The sequence below is a fragment of the Gopherus evgoodei genome, chromosome 6 (assembly GCF_007399415.2).
Source record: "Gopherus evgoodei ecotype Sinaloan lineage chromosome 6, rGopEvg1_v1.p, whole genome shotgun sequence".
In the NCBI taxonomy this organism is placed as follows: Eukaryota; Metazoa; Chordata; order Testudines; family Testudinidae; genus Gopherus; species Gopherus evgoodei.
Genome location: NC_044327.1, coordinates 106062361 through 106079215, shown reverse-complemented (window position 1 = coordinate 106079215; position 16855 = coordinate 106062361). Strand labels below are relative to the sequence as shown.

General features: G+C 39.8%; 1 protein-coding gene across 4 annotated transcripts in view; it reads left to right on the top strand.

Moving 5' to 3' along the window:
• The window catches only part of NNT (nicotinamide nucleotide transhydrogenase), a 76386-nt gene that overhangs the window by 24662 nt on the left and 34869 nt on the right, over positions 1-16855 (top strand). For all 4 annotated transcript variants that reach the window (XM_030566535.1, XM_030566533.1, XM_030566534.1 and 1 more), the window contains exons 6-14: positions 417-505; positions 2334-2521; positions 4214-4347; positions 6689-6880; positions 8774-8927; positions 12004-12165; positions 13404-13514; positions 14492-14637; positions 16334-16529. In XM_030566535.1, the coding sequence (XP_030422395.1) occupies positions 417-505; positions 2334-2521; positions 4214-4347; positions 6689-6880; positions 8774-8927; positions 12004-12165; positions 13404-13514; positions 14492-14637; positions 16334-16529 (1372 nt within the window). The remainder of the gene's footprint in view (positions 1-416; positions 506-2333; positions 2522-4213; positions 4348-6688; positions 6881-8773; positions 8928-12003; positions 12166-13403; positions 13515-14491; positions 14638-16333; positions 16530-16855) is intronic.

The following is a 16855-nucleotide window of genomic DNA, read 5'->3' as shown; positions in this document are numbered from 1 at the left end:
GAAACTATTTGGGATTGTCAGGCTGGAACTTTGGGTGTCTAAGAATCCTGATAGAAGCGGCACTTGGTTGAGTTTAGTGAAGGGAAAGAAAGAGAATCAGTTGAGAATGGGAAACCAGTTTTTGTAAAATGGAGGGAAATGTATATTCCTTATGTCAGTCTATGTAGACTCCATGGTATATATGGGCTGACTCCCAAATTATTAGACGTTAGAAATGAATTTCATTAAATAATGTGATGATATGAACTATACCCTAGTCAATTTGGACCCTGTACTGTAAGGTAATCAGTTAAATAGATCTGGTCAATGAGCCATAGTTCCTGTGGGGAATTCTGTACTGTGTCAAACTGAATTGGTGTCACTTTTCCAGATCACTTTGTATGTACCTTGATCTCTAATAACAAATGTTATTCTAGGTCCTTATAATTGGAGGGGGAGTTGCAGGGCTAGCTTCTGCAGGAGCAGCTAAATCAATGGGCGCTGTGGTTCGTGGATTTGATACCAGGTAAGTGTGGGTGTTTAAAATCTTGGAGGCAACTCAAGCTCATCTTTCATTTTTCATGAAATGGTGGAGTATAAAAAAAATCGTCCTGCCAAGGATTTTATTTCAGTTCACTCCCAAACAGAAAAATCATATCACCAGCCATTCACATTGTTCATAAAAAGTGGCTGTATCAGACCCCACTATAAAGCCAGAGGATTATACACGTAAAATGAATGGAAGGGTGTTTACTTGTTCAGACTTTCAGGAAAAACCCCTCATCACCTTTCAGGTCTCTGCTTTTCTGGAAGCTGCAGGGGAGGAAAAAAAAGAGAGGAGGCAAGGTTTATATACTCTTATTTCCCAGCATGTCTTGCCTCAGACCAGGACTACATGGCTGCTGGAAGGAACTATGCTTCCCAGAAACCTTGCTATCCTATATCCCAGAGCAAGGGCATCTGGGAATTCCTGAGCAAGGCTTTTTCCTTGCCATTGGATGGGGAGCGGAGATCCAACCCACTCTGCTCCTGCAGAGGGGGAAGCAGAGTCAGCAGTATGAGCCGTTTTAAATGCTACCATCCTGAGACTGCTTCCTCTGCCTCAGATCGTTCTCCTGTCCCAAAGGCATTTTTAAGAGGCAAGCCAGGAATAATGGGGTAATGGTGGCCCAGAAAAATTTCCCTCATGAGCCTTAAATGTTTGTTTCTCTTATTAAAGAATTTGCTTTTATTGAATTATTGTGTGCATATCCTAAAATCATAGGATAGGAAGGAACCTTGAGAGGTCATCTAGTCCAGTCCCTTGCACCATGGCACGACTAAGTATTATCTAGGCCATCCTTGACAGGTGTTCGTCTAAAATGCTCTTAAAAATCTCAAATGATGGAGATTCCACAACCTCCTGAGGCAATTTATTCCAGTGCTTAACCACCCTGACAGGAAGTTAAGAAGAACAATTTTTCTTCCTCCTTGTAACAACCTTTTATGTACTTGAAAACTTAACATGTCCCCTCTGTCTTCTTTTTTCCAGACTAAACAAACGCAGTTTTTTCAGTCTTCTCTCATAGGTCATATTTTCTAGACCTTATATGTTGTATTGGTAGTTATACTGTATATTTGGTTATATTTCATGCGCTTAGGGTTTAGATATACCTTTTGTCAAATTTGAAGAAATAAATGAATACATATCAATCTTTTTATGGAGTGAAATGCTGCAGAAATTCTGGCAGAAGCTCTCTGATTTTGAAAGCTGTTTCCATTCCATTCCATTTAAATACAACAATTGATTATATAAAGTATCTGTGGGAAGGGGGAGGAGGGGAAGCAAGCATTCTTTGCAATGGATTATGTTTCTCAGAGGCAGAAATTAAATTCCATCTTAAGTTTTCCAAGTGTATGTGCTCAGCAAGCTGAGTATTTTCATCTTGATGTGCAAAGATGTGTGTGCATAATTCCTTGCATGTTGAGATTATATTGAAATTGGAAAGTAGTCTCTGAAAAGTTAATATTTTGCACTGTCCTGCCACCTGATAATAAAATCCGGCAATAATAAGCGCATGTGGGTGCAGGAACAATTGCAATCTACCTGGGGTGGTGATAGAGGCTATAATCATAGTATGAGTGCCTCAAGATTTTTAATGTATGTATCCTCTCACATCCTTGTCATGTAGTAAAATTCTGTTATGCCCATTTTGCAGAGGGGTAACTGGTCGTTGGACCATACTTTCTCTCTTTGCTCTTCCTCTCTGATTGCTACTGTAAGAGTCTCCAATAAAATTCTGGATGGATTGAATTGTCACTACAAAAACTGACTTGACTTTTTTCTGTGGTTTGTGTTTTGTCTAAACCTTTAGAGCTGCAGCTTTGGAGCAATTCAAATCTCTTGGTGCTGAACCTTTAGAAGTGGATTTAAAGGAATCTGGAGAGGGGCAAGGCGGGTATGCAAAAGAAATGTCCAAAGAGTTTATTGAAGCTGAAATGAAACTTTTTGCCAAACAATGCCAAGAAGTTGACATCATCATCAGTACAGCTCTTATTCCTGGTATGTCACCAATGCAGCAGACACGTTTTCCGCTTCTGCTCTGAATACTTTTAATATTCCATCTCCACTATCCTCAGGTAAGTTTGTGCATCTTTGGGGCTATCTTGACTCCAGTGCGAGGGAGCAGAAGGCAGAGAAGCTGTTGGTAATTCAGCTTTACATAAATCTGTCCCTCTTCTTCTGTTGGTGGGTTCCAGCTGTTGAAGAGGTTGCCATATTTGTCTTTCCCACAGCTGATGCCTTGTGTAAAACAGATGTTCAGGCCTCCTTTGCTGTTGGAGTTCCTGGTCTTTAGCCCTTTCTGGGATGGCTCTCTCTCTTTCACCTTGGTGATTTTATCTTGTGACTCTTTTGCCACTCACTCAGCACTCTTCAGCAGCCCCAGGACTCTTGATTCTGTGAAGTTCCTTTAGTCTTGCTAGAAAATAATGAAGTATTAGAAAAATGTACACTGCTACTTATCAGTCAGAATTTTAAAAACTGCAGATTAAATTAATTTAAATATTTCTTCTTTTAAATGCAACCCTCATATTCTTTGTAGATATAACGTAACTAAAATTATTTAAATTCTATACTATCCAACTTCAATGGTGGTGGTTAAATTATGCTCATAACACTTGTGTAAACATGAAGTCTATTGACTTCAATGTATGTACTATCTTTATGCTGTTGTAAATGTAAAAGGAATTTGCACTAAATGAAGTAAGGATCTGCAGGACTCTTACCTAATTGTCTCTAGAACATGTGCAGTGAATAAGACAAATTGTGCTGTAATAGTAGCTTGTGACCATGTCATTAAAATTTAAATCAAAACGTGTGTGTGTGTGTGTGTGTGTGTGTGTCAGAGTTTTAAGGTTGCATGGACAAGCTATTTGTGAGTGCTTTGTTTGCAACCTTAATATTCTTTTAACAATTTGTGTGTGGCATTGGTGATTGTTGGGTGTCACTTCAGCCGTGAGATCTGAAATTTCTCGTCATAGACTTTTCTTGCCTTCAGTTCTTGTCAATAGGGTATTTCAGTGTTTGCTGGATTTTTCTTATGTAAGAAATAAATGCATGCTTTTATTTAAACAAGCTTGAAGTTGTTCTTTTAAGGCCCTTATTGCATAAAGATACTCACTTGCACAGAGTTTTTAGCTGGATTCATTGGGATTCTACTGGCTGAATCCCTTTGCAGGATCCAGGTCTAACTTCTGCAGAAACCATATACCCTTTAAGAAAGATATTGAAGGTTCATTTACTGGAATGAATAGGGATGGCAGTGGGCTTAGATTCTATTGCTGCTTGTATTTGGAGACCAGAGGCACTTTAGAAATACTTTTTTGTTTTTTTTAAAGGTAAATTTGCAGGTCATAGCCTAAAGATAAATAAAAGTAAATGCAGAATAGCATTTTCTAACATTGTTTTTTACATAAGCAAAAATGTGCTTTTGGGAGAACATCATTTTATTATTTCTTAAGGGGTCAGGAAGAGGTTTTCCACTTATTTGGGGAAAAGGTTATACTATCTTCATTCAAATTAGAGACTATAGTCTCTCCTTAATGTTCACATACAATTTGTATTGAGTTCTATGGTGGCTATATGCAGATAGTGTATATTTCTCTGAGGGGAGAATTTGGCCCTTGGACATTATCCACAGGATATCATACTTACATGTAGCCTGCTGTATATATATATTTTTTGTCTTACCAGGTAAAAAAGCTCCTATCTTGTTTCGTAAAGACATGATTGAATCAATGAAAGAAGGTTCAGTTGTTGTGGATTTGGCTTCAGAAGCAGGAGGAAACTTTGAAACTACTAAGCCAGGAGAGCTTTATGTTCACAAGGTATGGGCTTTCTTAAGTAGCAGTTCTGGATTTATAAGAGTGCACGTCGTTTGAGGACTCCATAGCTTTTAAACTAAACACTGAAAATGGTTCCTGGTCTACCATTTAGGCATAAAAAAAAAAATTAAGACTATCATTTTGTTACCAGTCATATTTTTGAAAGACAAGTGTAATTTAAGGCCTGCTCAGGAAGGATTGCCTTAACAGATCATGTTTCTTAGACTTGATAGAAACTGATATGAGGCCACGTCTACACTACCTGCCGCCATCTATCGGGGATTGATTTATCATGTCTCGCCTAGATGCGATAAATTGATCCCCAGATCGATGCCCGTGCTCTACCTCGGCAGGAGGAGTAAGCGGAGTTGATGGGGAGCCACGGCAGTCGACTCACCTGGCTGTCCTCACGGCCAGGCAAGTCAAACTAAGATACTTCGATTTGCATAGCTGAAGTTGCATATCTTAAATTGATTCCTGCCTCCCCCCTCCCGAGTGTAGACCAGCCCTGACTCAGCTGTGACAAAATCTATGGCTACACTACAGAGCTTACAGGGGCGCTTCTGTAGTGCTGCTAGTGCAGATGCTCTGTGCCAATGAGAAAGCTCTCCTGTCGACTTAATTACTGCAGCCCCGCAAGTGGCAGTAGCTGTGTCGGTAGGAGAAGCTATCCTGCCAACATGGCATTGTCCTTACCAGCGCTTAGGTCGGTGTAACTTGTCGCTCAGGGGGTGCTTATTCACATCCCTAAGTGATATAACGTACATAAACATAAGCTGTAAAGTAGCCATAACCTGATAATTTTTTCCCCTTCTGTATTTAACTCAACTTGTTTTGGGATACCTAGTTCAAAAAGACTAAATTACCAGTTAAATGTTGTGTTCTGTTGAAAATTGATAGTAACATTTTTTTCTTTTGGTAGTGAATATAATTTACATCTCTTTGGCAGACTTCAGTTTGCCAAAGAAACAGAAATATTTCAAAACAGTATTCCTAGTCTTCTCAGTTAAATTATTTTATTTCTTTACATTTGAAAAATAAAATGATATATATGCAAAGGTTCTAAGCACCCTGAAACTAACTTAAACATTGCAACATTTAGTACTACACTTAGGAAGGAAAAATCAAATACACAAATACAAAATGGGTAATAACTGGCCAGGCAGTAGTAGTGCAGAAAAAGATCTGGGAATTATAGTGGATCACAAATTGAACATGAGCTAACAATGAAATACAGTTGCAAAAAAGGCTGATATTCGGGGGGTAATTAACAAGAATGTTGTAGCTAAGACACAGGAGGTAATTGTACCACTTACTAGACATTGGTGAGTCCTCTGCTGGAGTATAGTGTCCAGTTTTAGGTACCACACTCTTAAGAAAGATGTGGACGTACTAAAGGCAGTCCAAAGGAAAGCAACAAAAATTATAATTTGTTTTAGAAAACCTGACCTATGAGGAAAGGTTAAAAAAGAAGCGGGGGTGGGGGGGTGGGGAAAGACACCTGATAAGTCTTCAGGTATGTTAAATGCTGTCATAAAGACAATGGCGATCAATTGTTCTCCATATCAACTGAAAGTAGGTTAAGAAGTAATCTGTGTAGTCTGCAGCAAGAGAGATTTAGGTTAGCTCTTAGGAAAAACTTCCTAACTCTAGAAATAGTGAAGTATTGGAATAGGTTACAAAAGGAGGTTGTGGAATCCCCATTATTGGAGGTTCTTAAGATCATGTTAGACAGACACTTGTCAGGGCTGGTGTAGGTATACTTGATCCTGCCTCAGCGTGGGTGGATGGACTAGATGACCTCTTAAGGTCCCCTAGCCCCCCATTTTTATGATTTATGATTAAAAAAGCAAATATAGCCAAGGACAAATATCTTGACTCAGCCAGACAGCCAGCTGCATAAAAGCTCCTTTCCATTCCCTCATCAGTGTGGGAACACACCCTTAACACTCTCCCAAAAGACTGAAAAGACTTAATAGGCTATTCTATCTACCTCTCATCTGGCTGTTTAAAGTACCTGAAGTTGTAAGAGTATTAAAATTAGAGATGGAAAAATGCTCACATAGTGCGTCCCTCTTAACGTTCAGGCTTAATCCCAGTGGTGTGCAAAGTGAATGGATTTACTCATGTTGTGATATAAACATTGTTGGTAAAAAAACACCAACTGTAAGTGTAAACTTAATGCAACAGTTTGTTTTGTAACTCATTAAAATCTACACAAACCTTTACTAAAACTAAACTTGCTACTTGATGTGCATATCTAGAAAGGTTTTGGATGTTGAGAAACACTGTTTCTTCTGAGAATTGTACTGGACTTTTCAATGTTTCACTTGGTTTTATTTAGGGAGTTACGCATATAGGTTATACAGACCTTCCAAGTAGAATGGCTACCCAGGCCAGTACTTTGTACTCCAACAATGTTACCAAACTTCTAAAGGCTATAAGTCCTGACAAGGAAAACTTCTACTTTGATCTGAAGGACCAATTTGACTATGGCACTCTGGACCATGTTGTTAGAGGCACTGTGGTAATGAAGGTAAGTCAGCATACTATATCTTTATAACTGTATTTTTGTTTACTTCCAGACCTATAATTGAAATCTCCTTAAATCCATCCTAAGGAGGTAAATATTTGCTTGTTTTTATATGTAGCTTATGAAACAAAGCCTTGTTTTTGTGTTCATGTTAAACATTCCTCTGGTCTCTGCAATGATTGTGTTTTCTTATCATCACTACTTTTTTTATTAAAGGGCCACCATCAATGGAAAATAACATTTATCTGAAAATGCTGTGCCTACTACAGTTAACAGAAAAGCCTAAGATTTCTATAACTGCAAAAAAAAAAATGTCTTTCTGTATTTTGTTTGCTTGCTTTGTGAATTTTGATAACACTTTCTGAGTAGACATTTATGCTATTCCCATATATAGTCAGTTTTCCCCTTGCTGAAAAGATCCTTATAAGCATCCCGAAGGGAGCAGAAAAACACTTCTAAAATCTATTTTCAAGGAATTTAAACAAATAAAAATTAGGAGATGGTACTTAAAGGGAGCTCTCGCAGAAATAGAATTTTAACATTACATTTAAAAAAGATCAAGTTGACAGTATGCTTTCAAGTTGTTTTTTAGTATAGGTCAAAGCCAAAGGAAACATGAAGGCCTTAATTTATTCATAGAACAGGTCCAGCAATGGTAATACAAATTTCTCATCTCTTTCCATATTAATGTGTATCTTTTGTGATCTTATGGAACATTTAAGTGAGAGGGATAGTTCATTGTGAAACCGGTGTCTGTCCACTTCAAATTAGCTTCCTTGTATTCCAACTTTAGCTGGGAAGGGAGTGAGTTGTATATAGATACTGTTTTTTGCCTTTTTTTTTTTGTCCTAACGTGTGCTTAATGGTTCACGTAATCGAGACAGACTCCTCTGAGCAGGAAATATGTCTGTCTATGTGTTTGAGAGGCAACGTGGCTTAGATAAGGCACTGGGCAGATAGTCAGGAGACCTGAGTTCTATTACCTGCTCTACTACTGACATGCTGTATGACCTTGGGCAGGTTGCTTAATCTCTGTACTTCTGTTTACCCTCCTGTCCTTTGTTTGTCTTACGTATTTAGATTGTAAGTTATTTAGCAAAGGACTTCTCTCACTGTATGTTGTACAGTGCCTAGCATAGTGGGGCCCTGTTATTGACTGGGGATTCTAGCTGCTGGTATACTACTACTCCCTTAGGTGCCTAGCTCAATGTTAATTCTGTGAATAAATAGTAAGGGGGTGGTGGGGTGAGATGCTGTGAGTGAGGAAAGGGAGGAATCGGAGGAGGAGCGAGGGAAGCAGACTCCAGGCTGGTGAGAGATGACCTGGAAGTTCCTACTCCTGTTTGTATGGCAGTTCCTCAGTGGCTGGTACCTGGTACCCCGGCTCCCCATGCCAGTGCTGGCACACACATTCCTGCCCTCCCCCAGGCTGGGTGTCTCTGCTAGGACCTGTAGTGGCTGGAAGATGGGGAGAGAATTGTTCCTACCTGCTTCCTGGTGGCCAGCCCAGTCTTGTGTACCGGCCCCGCCTCTGGGTCAGAAACACAGCTGGATCCTGCCCTTGCCTCTGAGATATTGTGGGGAGAGGGGAGACCAGAAACATATATCAGCCCCTTCAATATTTCCATTGCAGGGTTGCTAGCCCCTGCCCACCTCTGGTTCCACTGTCCTGAACAATAATCTTTAGCATTGACTGAAAAGATATGTTTTGAAGAACATTCTGTTCATAATTATGGCTCTTACTTGACAAGCCACAGACCAGATTTTCACCCATCATTCTTTGATTTTGATCTTGACTCTTGTCTAAAGAATTTTTTATTTTTTTTGAAGAAGCAATGACCAGCTGGGCAAGCCATCTATCATTCTAGGGGTAACTGTAACTTTTTGTATTGTCAGGATGGCAAGGTGATTTTTCCAGCACCTCCACCAAACAACATTCCTCAGGGAGTCCCTGTGAAACAGAAGAGTGTGGCTGAGCTGGAAGCTGAGAAAGCAGCCACGATCACACCTTTTAGAAAAACTATGACTACTGCATCTGCATATACTGCAGGTGAGAGAACTCTAACACTGCAACTACATCCTAGGTTAGGTGACTGTGTGTTGTGTGCTAAATTCAGCCTCTTGGAAACTTAGGTGTGTCTGTATGGGGAAGAAGGTAGTTTATCTTAATTCACTTTGGAAGTAAATCAAGCTGAACTGAATTAAGATCAATTTAATTCTGAATAAGACTATCCACATAGGATGCATTGTAACTAATCCACTTTAAAAGTTAATTCACATGAATTTTCCTGGGCATAGTCATATAGACAAGTTCTTAATGAAAAATAGTAACTTTAATCATTCCATTAGTAACTAGTTCTAACCCTATTTGTTGATGTGTGAGAAACCGACTGGTTGATTACTGAGTTAGTGTAAAAGCAATGCAATAATTGTGTTTTGGAGAGCAAAACTTACCTGCATTTATGGTGAGATGCTTTATTTCAACATCTCAAATAGTCCAGAGTAATGTGACATGCATGGGTGTATGTTTGGCTTGCTTAATTTAGAATCTGTGAAATACTTCGTATTCCAGCAAAGTCCTTGGAGTATGTGTGTTTGAATTCTTTTACGGTAGTGGATTTTTTCACGCTTTACTGGACAATAAGAGACACCAACTTTGCTAAGTACTGGGAACAAGTGCTTGCTTTTGAAGAATAAGCAGCAGGCAATAAGAGTTGCCAGTAGGTATTCAATTAGCATTTTACATGCACCAATATTGTAAGTTAGCCTGTTAAGGAATTCAGAATATGTAATTGCCTGTCTGTTTTCTTTTCTTCTTTAAAACTCATGGTTTAAGTATTGCAACAGAATTTCAACATGATTGTGGTACTCTTTTATTTAGCTTTTGCATGTAATCAAAACAGGAGAGACATCATATTCAGCACTACCTTTCCCAAGGTAGAAAGCTCTTCTACCAGGGTAGCTTTGTCTGTGTGCATAATAAAAATCCAGAGAGCAGGTTTATTAATAAAGATCAGCACCTGCAGAGCCTTTCATCAGGCCCACAGATCTGACAAGTTCATACACAAAACTGTACTTGATTTTTACCTCAATTCTGTCACAGTTCAGGGCAGCTGCACTTGTATTCCCCCTCATGGCCCAGCAAGAGCACTTGCTCCAGGCCCCTTCTCCTCAGTTGTTACTTCTCTTAGGCAGAGATCCACGCTCTCTCTGTCCTGACTTGGGTATTTCCTGACTGCACAGGTCCCTTCCTGTACTGTGACCTCCCCAGGAAACGGAGGCTCCCTAAGCTGGCCTGCTTTATTTTTTGCTTCAGAGACATTAGACAGTATAATTGCCTACAGTTCAGCTACCACACAGGGCTTTCTAAGCAAGCACATTTATTCTTAAGGTAAAAGCATTACAGAGAAAACATTAACAATAATAAAAGAATCTACATGCATGGAAATAAGCTTACTAGAGATCACCCTCTTACTCTAATAAGGGCTCTGGGTTCAGACCCCAGCCAGGGGTTTTCCTATGGTCAGAGGTTCATCACAGCTTCAGCTCAGAACAAGCAAACTCATGCATCGGAGTCCCTCCTTTATCCAGTTTGGGTCTCTGAAGACACCATAAATAGGTAATCAGCCAGACAATGGATTTCCCTCTCAGGGGGAAACTTCAGAAGGCTGATTTCTTACATAATGGGAGTGAGGGCATTTTCATACCCCTTAAAAGAAGTTACATACAATCCCACAATAGTACATAAGTATTTGCATTTTTAATACAGTGAGCTCCTACAGTACTTAAACCTGACTGAATTAATTTTAATTTGTCAGTCAACTTTGTCCAAGATATTGTCATATCTGTCACAAATGCTTTATTTCCATTGTACAGAATTTAAAGCTAGAAGTACATTTGCAATCTGGACAGTAGTAGAAATCTGAGATGAACTCCACCCAACACCTTGGCTGACACAGACAGTTAAAGTCTATTGGATTTGTCAACTCAAATTTCAAAGTAGGCTTTGAGCTGATAAGCTATAATTGCTCTCATATAACCATAACTGTTGGGTTAATGATCTTCTAATCAAGGAGTCACCAGGTGGGCATTATTATTTTAAAGCCATTACAAGCTATTGAGTAACTTGATTTAAATAGTGAACCCAGTGCAGTCTGGTTCAGACTGACTTGTTTCATTGTTTCTGGCTGTCAGTTTGAAAAGGATGGCATTTCCCCCTTTCTTCCCTTATGGGAGTTTGGCATGTCTTTTTTAGCACTGGGAGGGAGCTGATGGGTGAGGGCTCTCGGCCTTCTCCTCTTGGTTCATGTTTAGGGCTGGATCTGCCAGAAGGAATAATGGGCTTCCATTCACCTTTTACGCTGCAAGGCAGCAATCTTCCTTGGTTTTCAGACCTTGGCATTTCCTGTTATTTTGCTGAAAATTAGTTCTTGTGATGAAAGACAAGGGGTGCACAGCCAATGCTACTTGATGCACTCCTGCTGACCTGTGCAGGAAGGGTGACATAGTTGGCTATCTTCTGTGGCATTTGTGGTCTGGTCAGATTGGGAGTGATGCTCCCTTGTCCCTTCTGAATGCGGGGGTCTCGTTGTACTGCCTAGGTCAACGCTCTGTCACAGTCCTCTTTGACAGCCATCTGATTGTCACATCCCATGTGTCATTTGCTTGGATTGACCATTACAAAAACCTTTTATTTCTATAAACTGTGCAGATTTATTCTGGACACCAAAATGGAACTACAGGCTTCCATAATTAGTCACTTTTCAGTGTAGACGTGCATTTCAAGGCTCTGTGTTTGTTCTCAGAGTAGTGTAATGTTGGCATCAGGTGTGCACTACTCATTTGTCCAAGGTAATAATGAAATGAGTGTAAAATGCCGTGATGGAGGAGAAGGGAGGGTTCTTAATCCAAGCTGTATCTTCACCATAGTATCGGAGCACCTAGAAGTTTCAAGAAATAAGATGTGTTCAATAGTGTATGGTTGGGTATTATTAGGGAAATGGGGTGGACACATTCATCAACTGCTTAATCTGATTTACATATTCAATATGTCATACAGTTTCAGTGGAGAAATGTAAATAAACCATTTAGAGATCACAATTTTGCATTAACCTTGTCTTCCTTAGGTTTGACTAGCTTGCTGGGACTGGGCATTGCAGCTCCTAATTCTGCATTCCCACAGATGGTGACAACGTTTGGTTTAGCTGGAATAGTAGGGTACCACACAGTCTGGGGTGTGACCCCTGCTCTTCACTCTCCACTCATGTCTGTGACTAATGCCATCTCAGGTAGGTGATTGCCCTGCGGCTATTCGTGTTGTGTAGAGGAAATATTGGGTGCAGTTATGCTATTTTATGAGCTTTTAGTAGAAGTTTAATCCTCTATATTTAAGCTGCAAAGGACCCAGATTTGAGACTATTCCAACTGAACCTTTTGTCACAAATAGCAAAGATAACAGACTTCATGTGTGGTTCTAACTACTGGTAGCCTCCTTCAAAGAGAACTAATTACAAATCTATACAGGCAAACATACTGCATATTTTTTTAAGCAATTTATGATGTAACTGGGTTGTCTCTTGCCTGGGGCATGGCAACCTGTTTCCTGCATACCACACGTCTCTCTTTCAATCTATCCAAAATCCTGCCACTAAAATCATCTCCCTCTCCTTCCCTTCTGGCAGGCTTGTTGCTCTCTGCTTCCCTCCCCTTCCATATCATATTCAAGTCTTAGTCCTCACCTTTCAGGTCATAAACAAACTGTGCTTCCATCTCTGGTTTCTCTTCTTCCTACTTCCTCTTTTTACTCCCTTCAGTCCTCTTCTCCTCACTGCCCAGTCTCTCTCCTTCTGTTCTCATCTTCATGCCTTCTTCCATGTTACTCTTTAATACTTGGAGTGGCCATCTTTCATGTTGCTCCTCAAAACTCGCTTCTGGAAAGTCTCCCACTAATGACCTCCATGAGGTTTATAACCCCCTCCTTGCCCTTAAAAAATTACACCAGCACTTGAGCTAGTACAAGTCTGAACAGCTTTGTCTGTTTTTCGTGGACTGTAAGCGCTTTCAAACAGGGGCCGTCTCCTCTTAATGTTTGTACAGCAGCATACGGAGTTGTGATTATTGCCAGCTTAATACTGAAATTAGGATTGACAGTAAACTGACCATCACTTCGGAAATAACAGCTCTTCTTAGCCCTCATGAACAACAAAGCAGATCACATTTGTGACCTAATAACTCAGGCTTTCATTTATAGATGAACAGCCAGTGCTGCTTAAATTAACATATGATGTGTTATATTCCAAAAATATATTGGTCTGTTGCTTTACTAATATGTTCTGTGGCACACTGGGATAGCTTTGCCAATAATTTTTATTTCACTGCAATCTTGGTTCAGAGGGATTAAACTATAGTGATGTGTACAGTGTGTGGCAAAACTATAATCAAGTGGTGTCTGTTGATTCTTGAATCACTGCTTGATATATAATTAGCTGTTTATATTCAGTAACTTACTTATATCTTTTTCTAATAGGACTGACTGCCGTTGGTGGGTTGGCATTGATGGGAGGAAACTATTTCCCTGAAAGTACTCCTCAAGGTCTTGCTGTGCTTGCTGCTTTTGTGTCCTCTGTCAACATTGCAGGTATGAGCATGTTAACTTTCTATGAACATGAATCCAAACGCAGTGTGACCACAGTCCATTAATGCCTTCCATTTTTGTAGTGGTATTAATTGAAATGACCCTAATTTATGGACTGGGATCATTTAAAAAGCAAAGAAGCTAGTATGGTTGTTGACAGTGGCGTTCTTGTGTGCCCCTTCTATGATGTGACTTTCCGTTGGAGAAAGTCTGAGAATACCAGTTGTCCTTTATAGTTTAATCGCTTTAGTGATTCCATGGAATACATGTATTCATCTGCATCTTGAGATGGTATTGTATTTATCCATCTCCCCTCTTTCCAGGTCAAAATTGTGGCCAAGCTGCAAAAAGACTCGTAACAAAAATAGGGAACATATCAGTCTTTCCACTATGTATCATGGAAGGGCACTTGACTCCTATGAAGGCTGTTACTGGGCGAGAAGGGAGCAGCCATAATCTCCCTTCCTATACCTGTGTTAGTAAAAGCTCTGACACATGGTTAGGGTTTAGGCAGCAGAAACAGAGGACACCCACTGCAGAATTTTATTAGAAACTCCAGTGTGAGTCAGTGCTTTTCTATCCCACAGTAGGGAGGAGAAGTACGATACAGGCATGGATGATGAGTGGTGTGATCATCAGTGAGCTGTGCTGCTGAACAGGTAGACAATTGAGAGTAATGGCAGATGGGTAGGCCACCTTACAAATTGGTGGGGTGTCCTACAGATCTTGATATCTGTATGTGGTTGCCAGCCCACCAACTCCTCCCTCCAATTGGATGAATTCCCTGTGTAGTCTAAAGAAAGTAGTTATATCTGACCTTGATCCTAGATATCTGTGTACCGGTTGGTACACCAGATTCCAAGCTTTCCAAAGCTCTTACTCATGTTCCAGTGGTTACTAGGATTAACTAAATATTTTCCTAGTAGGTTGGCCAAGGCCTAGTTTCAGCTTTCTTTTTTTTTCTTTTGTACTTTGGCAAGGTGGCTTTCTGGTTACACAGAGAATGCTGGATATGTTCAAGCGTCCTACTGATCCCCCGGAATACAATTACCTGTACCTGCTCCCTGCTGGTGTCTTTGTAGGGGGATATGCAACTGCTCTCCAGGGTGGCTATAATATTGAACAGGTAAGAAGATCCTTCATCTTCTGTCATTTGCTGATCCAGCTTTCACCAGGTCTCTTTCCTATTTGGCAACTGGACTTAAAATACACAGTGTTCAAATCACTTTGATCAAACAGGTTCTGAAATAAACCTACAGAAGGGCTGTATCCTGCTGTCCTTCATCTCCCACTCAGCTCTTTCTCAAATCGCCTCTAGTTTTACCTCTCAGTTATACATTTGGTAAAGATGACATGGGCAAGAATTCAGAACCAGTCAAGACAAGGTCAAACGACTTTTCTGACATTTGCAGGTTTGTAAGTAACTTCTTTGTGGGAAACGGAAAAATTCATTCTGTTGGTCTTGTTCCCTTTCTCCCCCAACACACTTAATTGCTATTCTTTCAGTATTACTTTCTTCTCTGTGCTTTGCCACACTTTCCACTTGTTGGGAATGCGTCTTGCTCCAGTTTGCATTATGAATTCTCTCTCGCCTTTACTTGATGGCTGGGATATGGAGCTTGTCTGTATGTCAAGTACAGGCTTTTAGAACAAGCATCCACTGACTGCTAGTGACGTGGGATATTTTTCTGTTGATGGGCTTTGAAGGGCACAAACTGTTAATGGCTTTTCATCCTCTGTTTATTTCCACACAGGCAGCCAAGTGTAAGCTAACTCCATGAGCTAGCTCCAAACTGCAAATGAACCTTGGACATTGACTTTAGTGTTGCAAAGTTTCTAAATAACAACTTCCTTTAAAATATCTTTATAATTCTAAAATAGCAGCAGGGTTTTTCACATTACGGACAACTCTCTTAAAAATGAATAGTAGAAATAAAGCTTAAATGCTATTGAAATGGGTGCTCTAGCAATACCTAAGAACAAAATAGAGAGCTAAGAGTTTTTTAAAAGTTTAAATCGGAGACCAGGCAAAAAAGGTAGGAGTTCTTTTACCTAAGTCTTGAAACTTGTAAACCACATTTGTTGTGGGGTAGAGGGACGGGATGGATGAATGGGATTCTGAGCTATGGCCATATCTACAAAAATTTAGCCCAGAAGGAATGATAAGAGATAAGGTCTTTAAAAATAATCCCATTTTTCACAATGTAGAACATCTTATAGTGCTGCTTGTTCAGATTCAGATCATACTAGTTAAGAAAATGGAAATCAGTTACCTTTTCTTTTTTGTTGAAGTAAATCTAAAATAACTTCGTCTCAGGGTTTTATAACATAGTATTTTACAAACACCCATTTTATGCTATTTAAATGATTATTTAAATTAAATGTATCCATGTAAGCTAAATTCTTTTTCTTTTGTAAACAGGAAGCCAAAGGTATCATAAGTAAACATCAAAAATTATTTCCATACCCGTTAGGACAGTTGAACTCTGACAACATTAGTTGGTGTTATGCTAAGAAAATCTTGCGCTTGCGAAGGGAAGACTTCTGGAAAGTTGTCTCAACTTAAAACTAGTGTCATGAGAAGCAGGTGAACTAAATTAATAAAGCAAAAATCCTCAAATTTGATGTAAATGCAACCTTTTAAAATGACCACAGTCACATTACAACCACAAATTTGCGCACCACAGTAAAATCTTAAACTCTTCCTCAGTAGCATTGGTTAAGATCAAATCCACCTTTGTGAACCATCAGCATTAAAATCTGTCTTTTATGTGATGATCGGAAAGATTTTCATGAATATATGTGTTTCTGTTATTTTAAAGATGATGTATCTGGGCTCAGGCTTGTGTTGTGTTGGTGCTCTGGCTGGTCTGTCCACTCAAGGAACTGCCCGTCTGGGTAACACTTTGGGTATGATAGGTGTTGCTGGAGGTTTGGCGGCTACTCTTGGAGGCCTTAAACCATCCCCAGAATTGTTGGCTCAGATGTCAGGTGCAATGACCCTTGGTGGCACCATAGGTGAGTACAGCACCGTGTAAAATTAAGTTTTATAACTTACAGGTTAAATTAATAGCTCATGGTTACATGCCACTTTTGATATCTTTACTCTAACTTAGTGCCTATAGAGTGCTTTTATCCATCTATCAAAGCACTTTACTCTGGTGGGATCAGAACTGTGATCCCCACTTAGCAGATAAGGAGCTGCCTGCTTACAACAAAGTATATTTTACCAGCTCGCATCCCTCTGCCATAATAACAGGTGGGATCCCAGTCCTGCTGCAAGGCAATGAGATCAAGTCCAAAGACTGTTCCTTGAGGAACTCCACTAGTAACCTTCCTGCAGC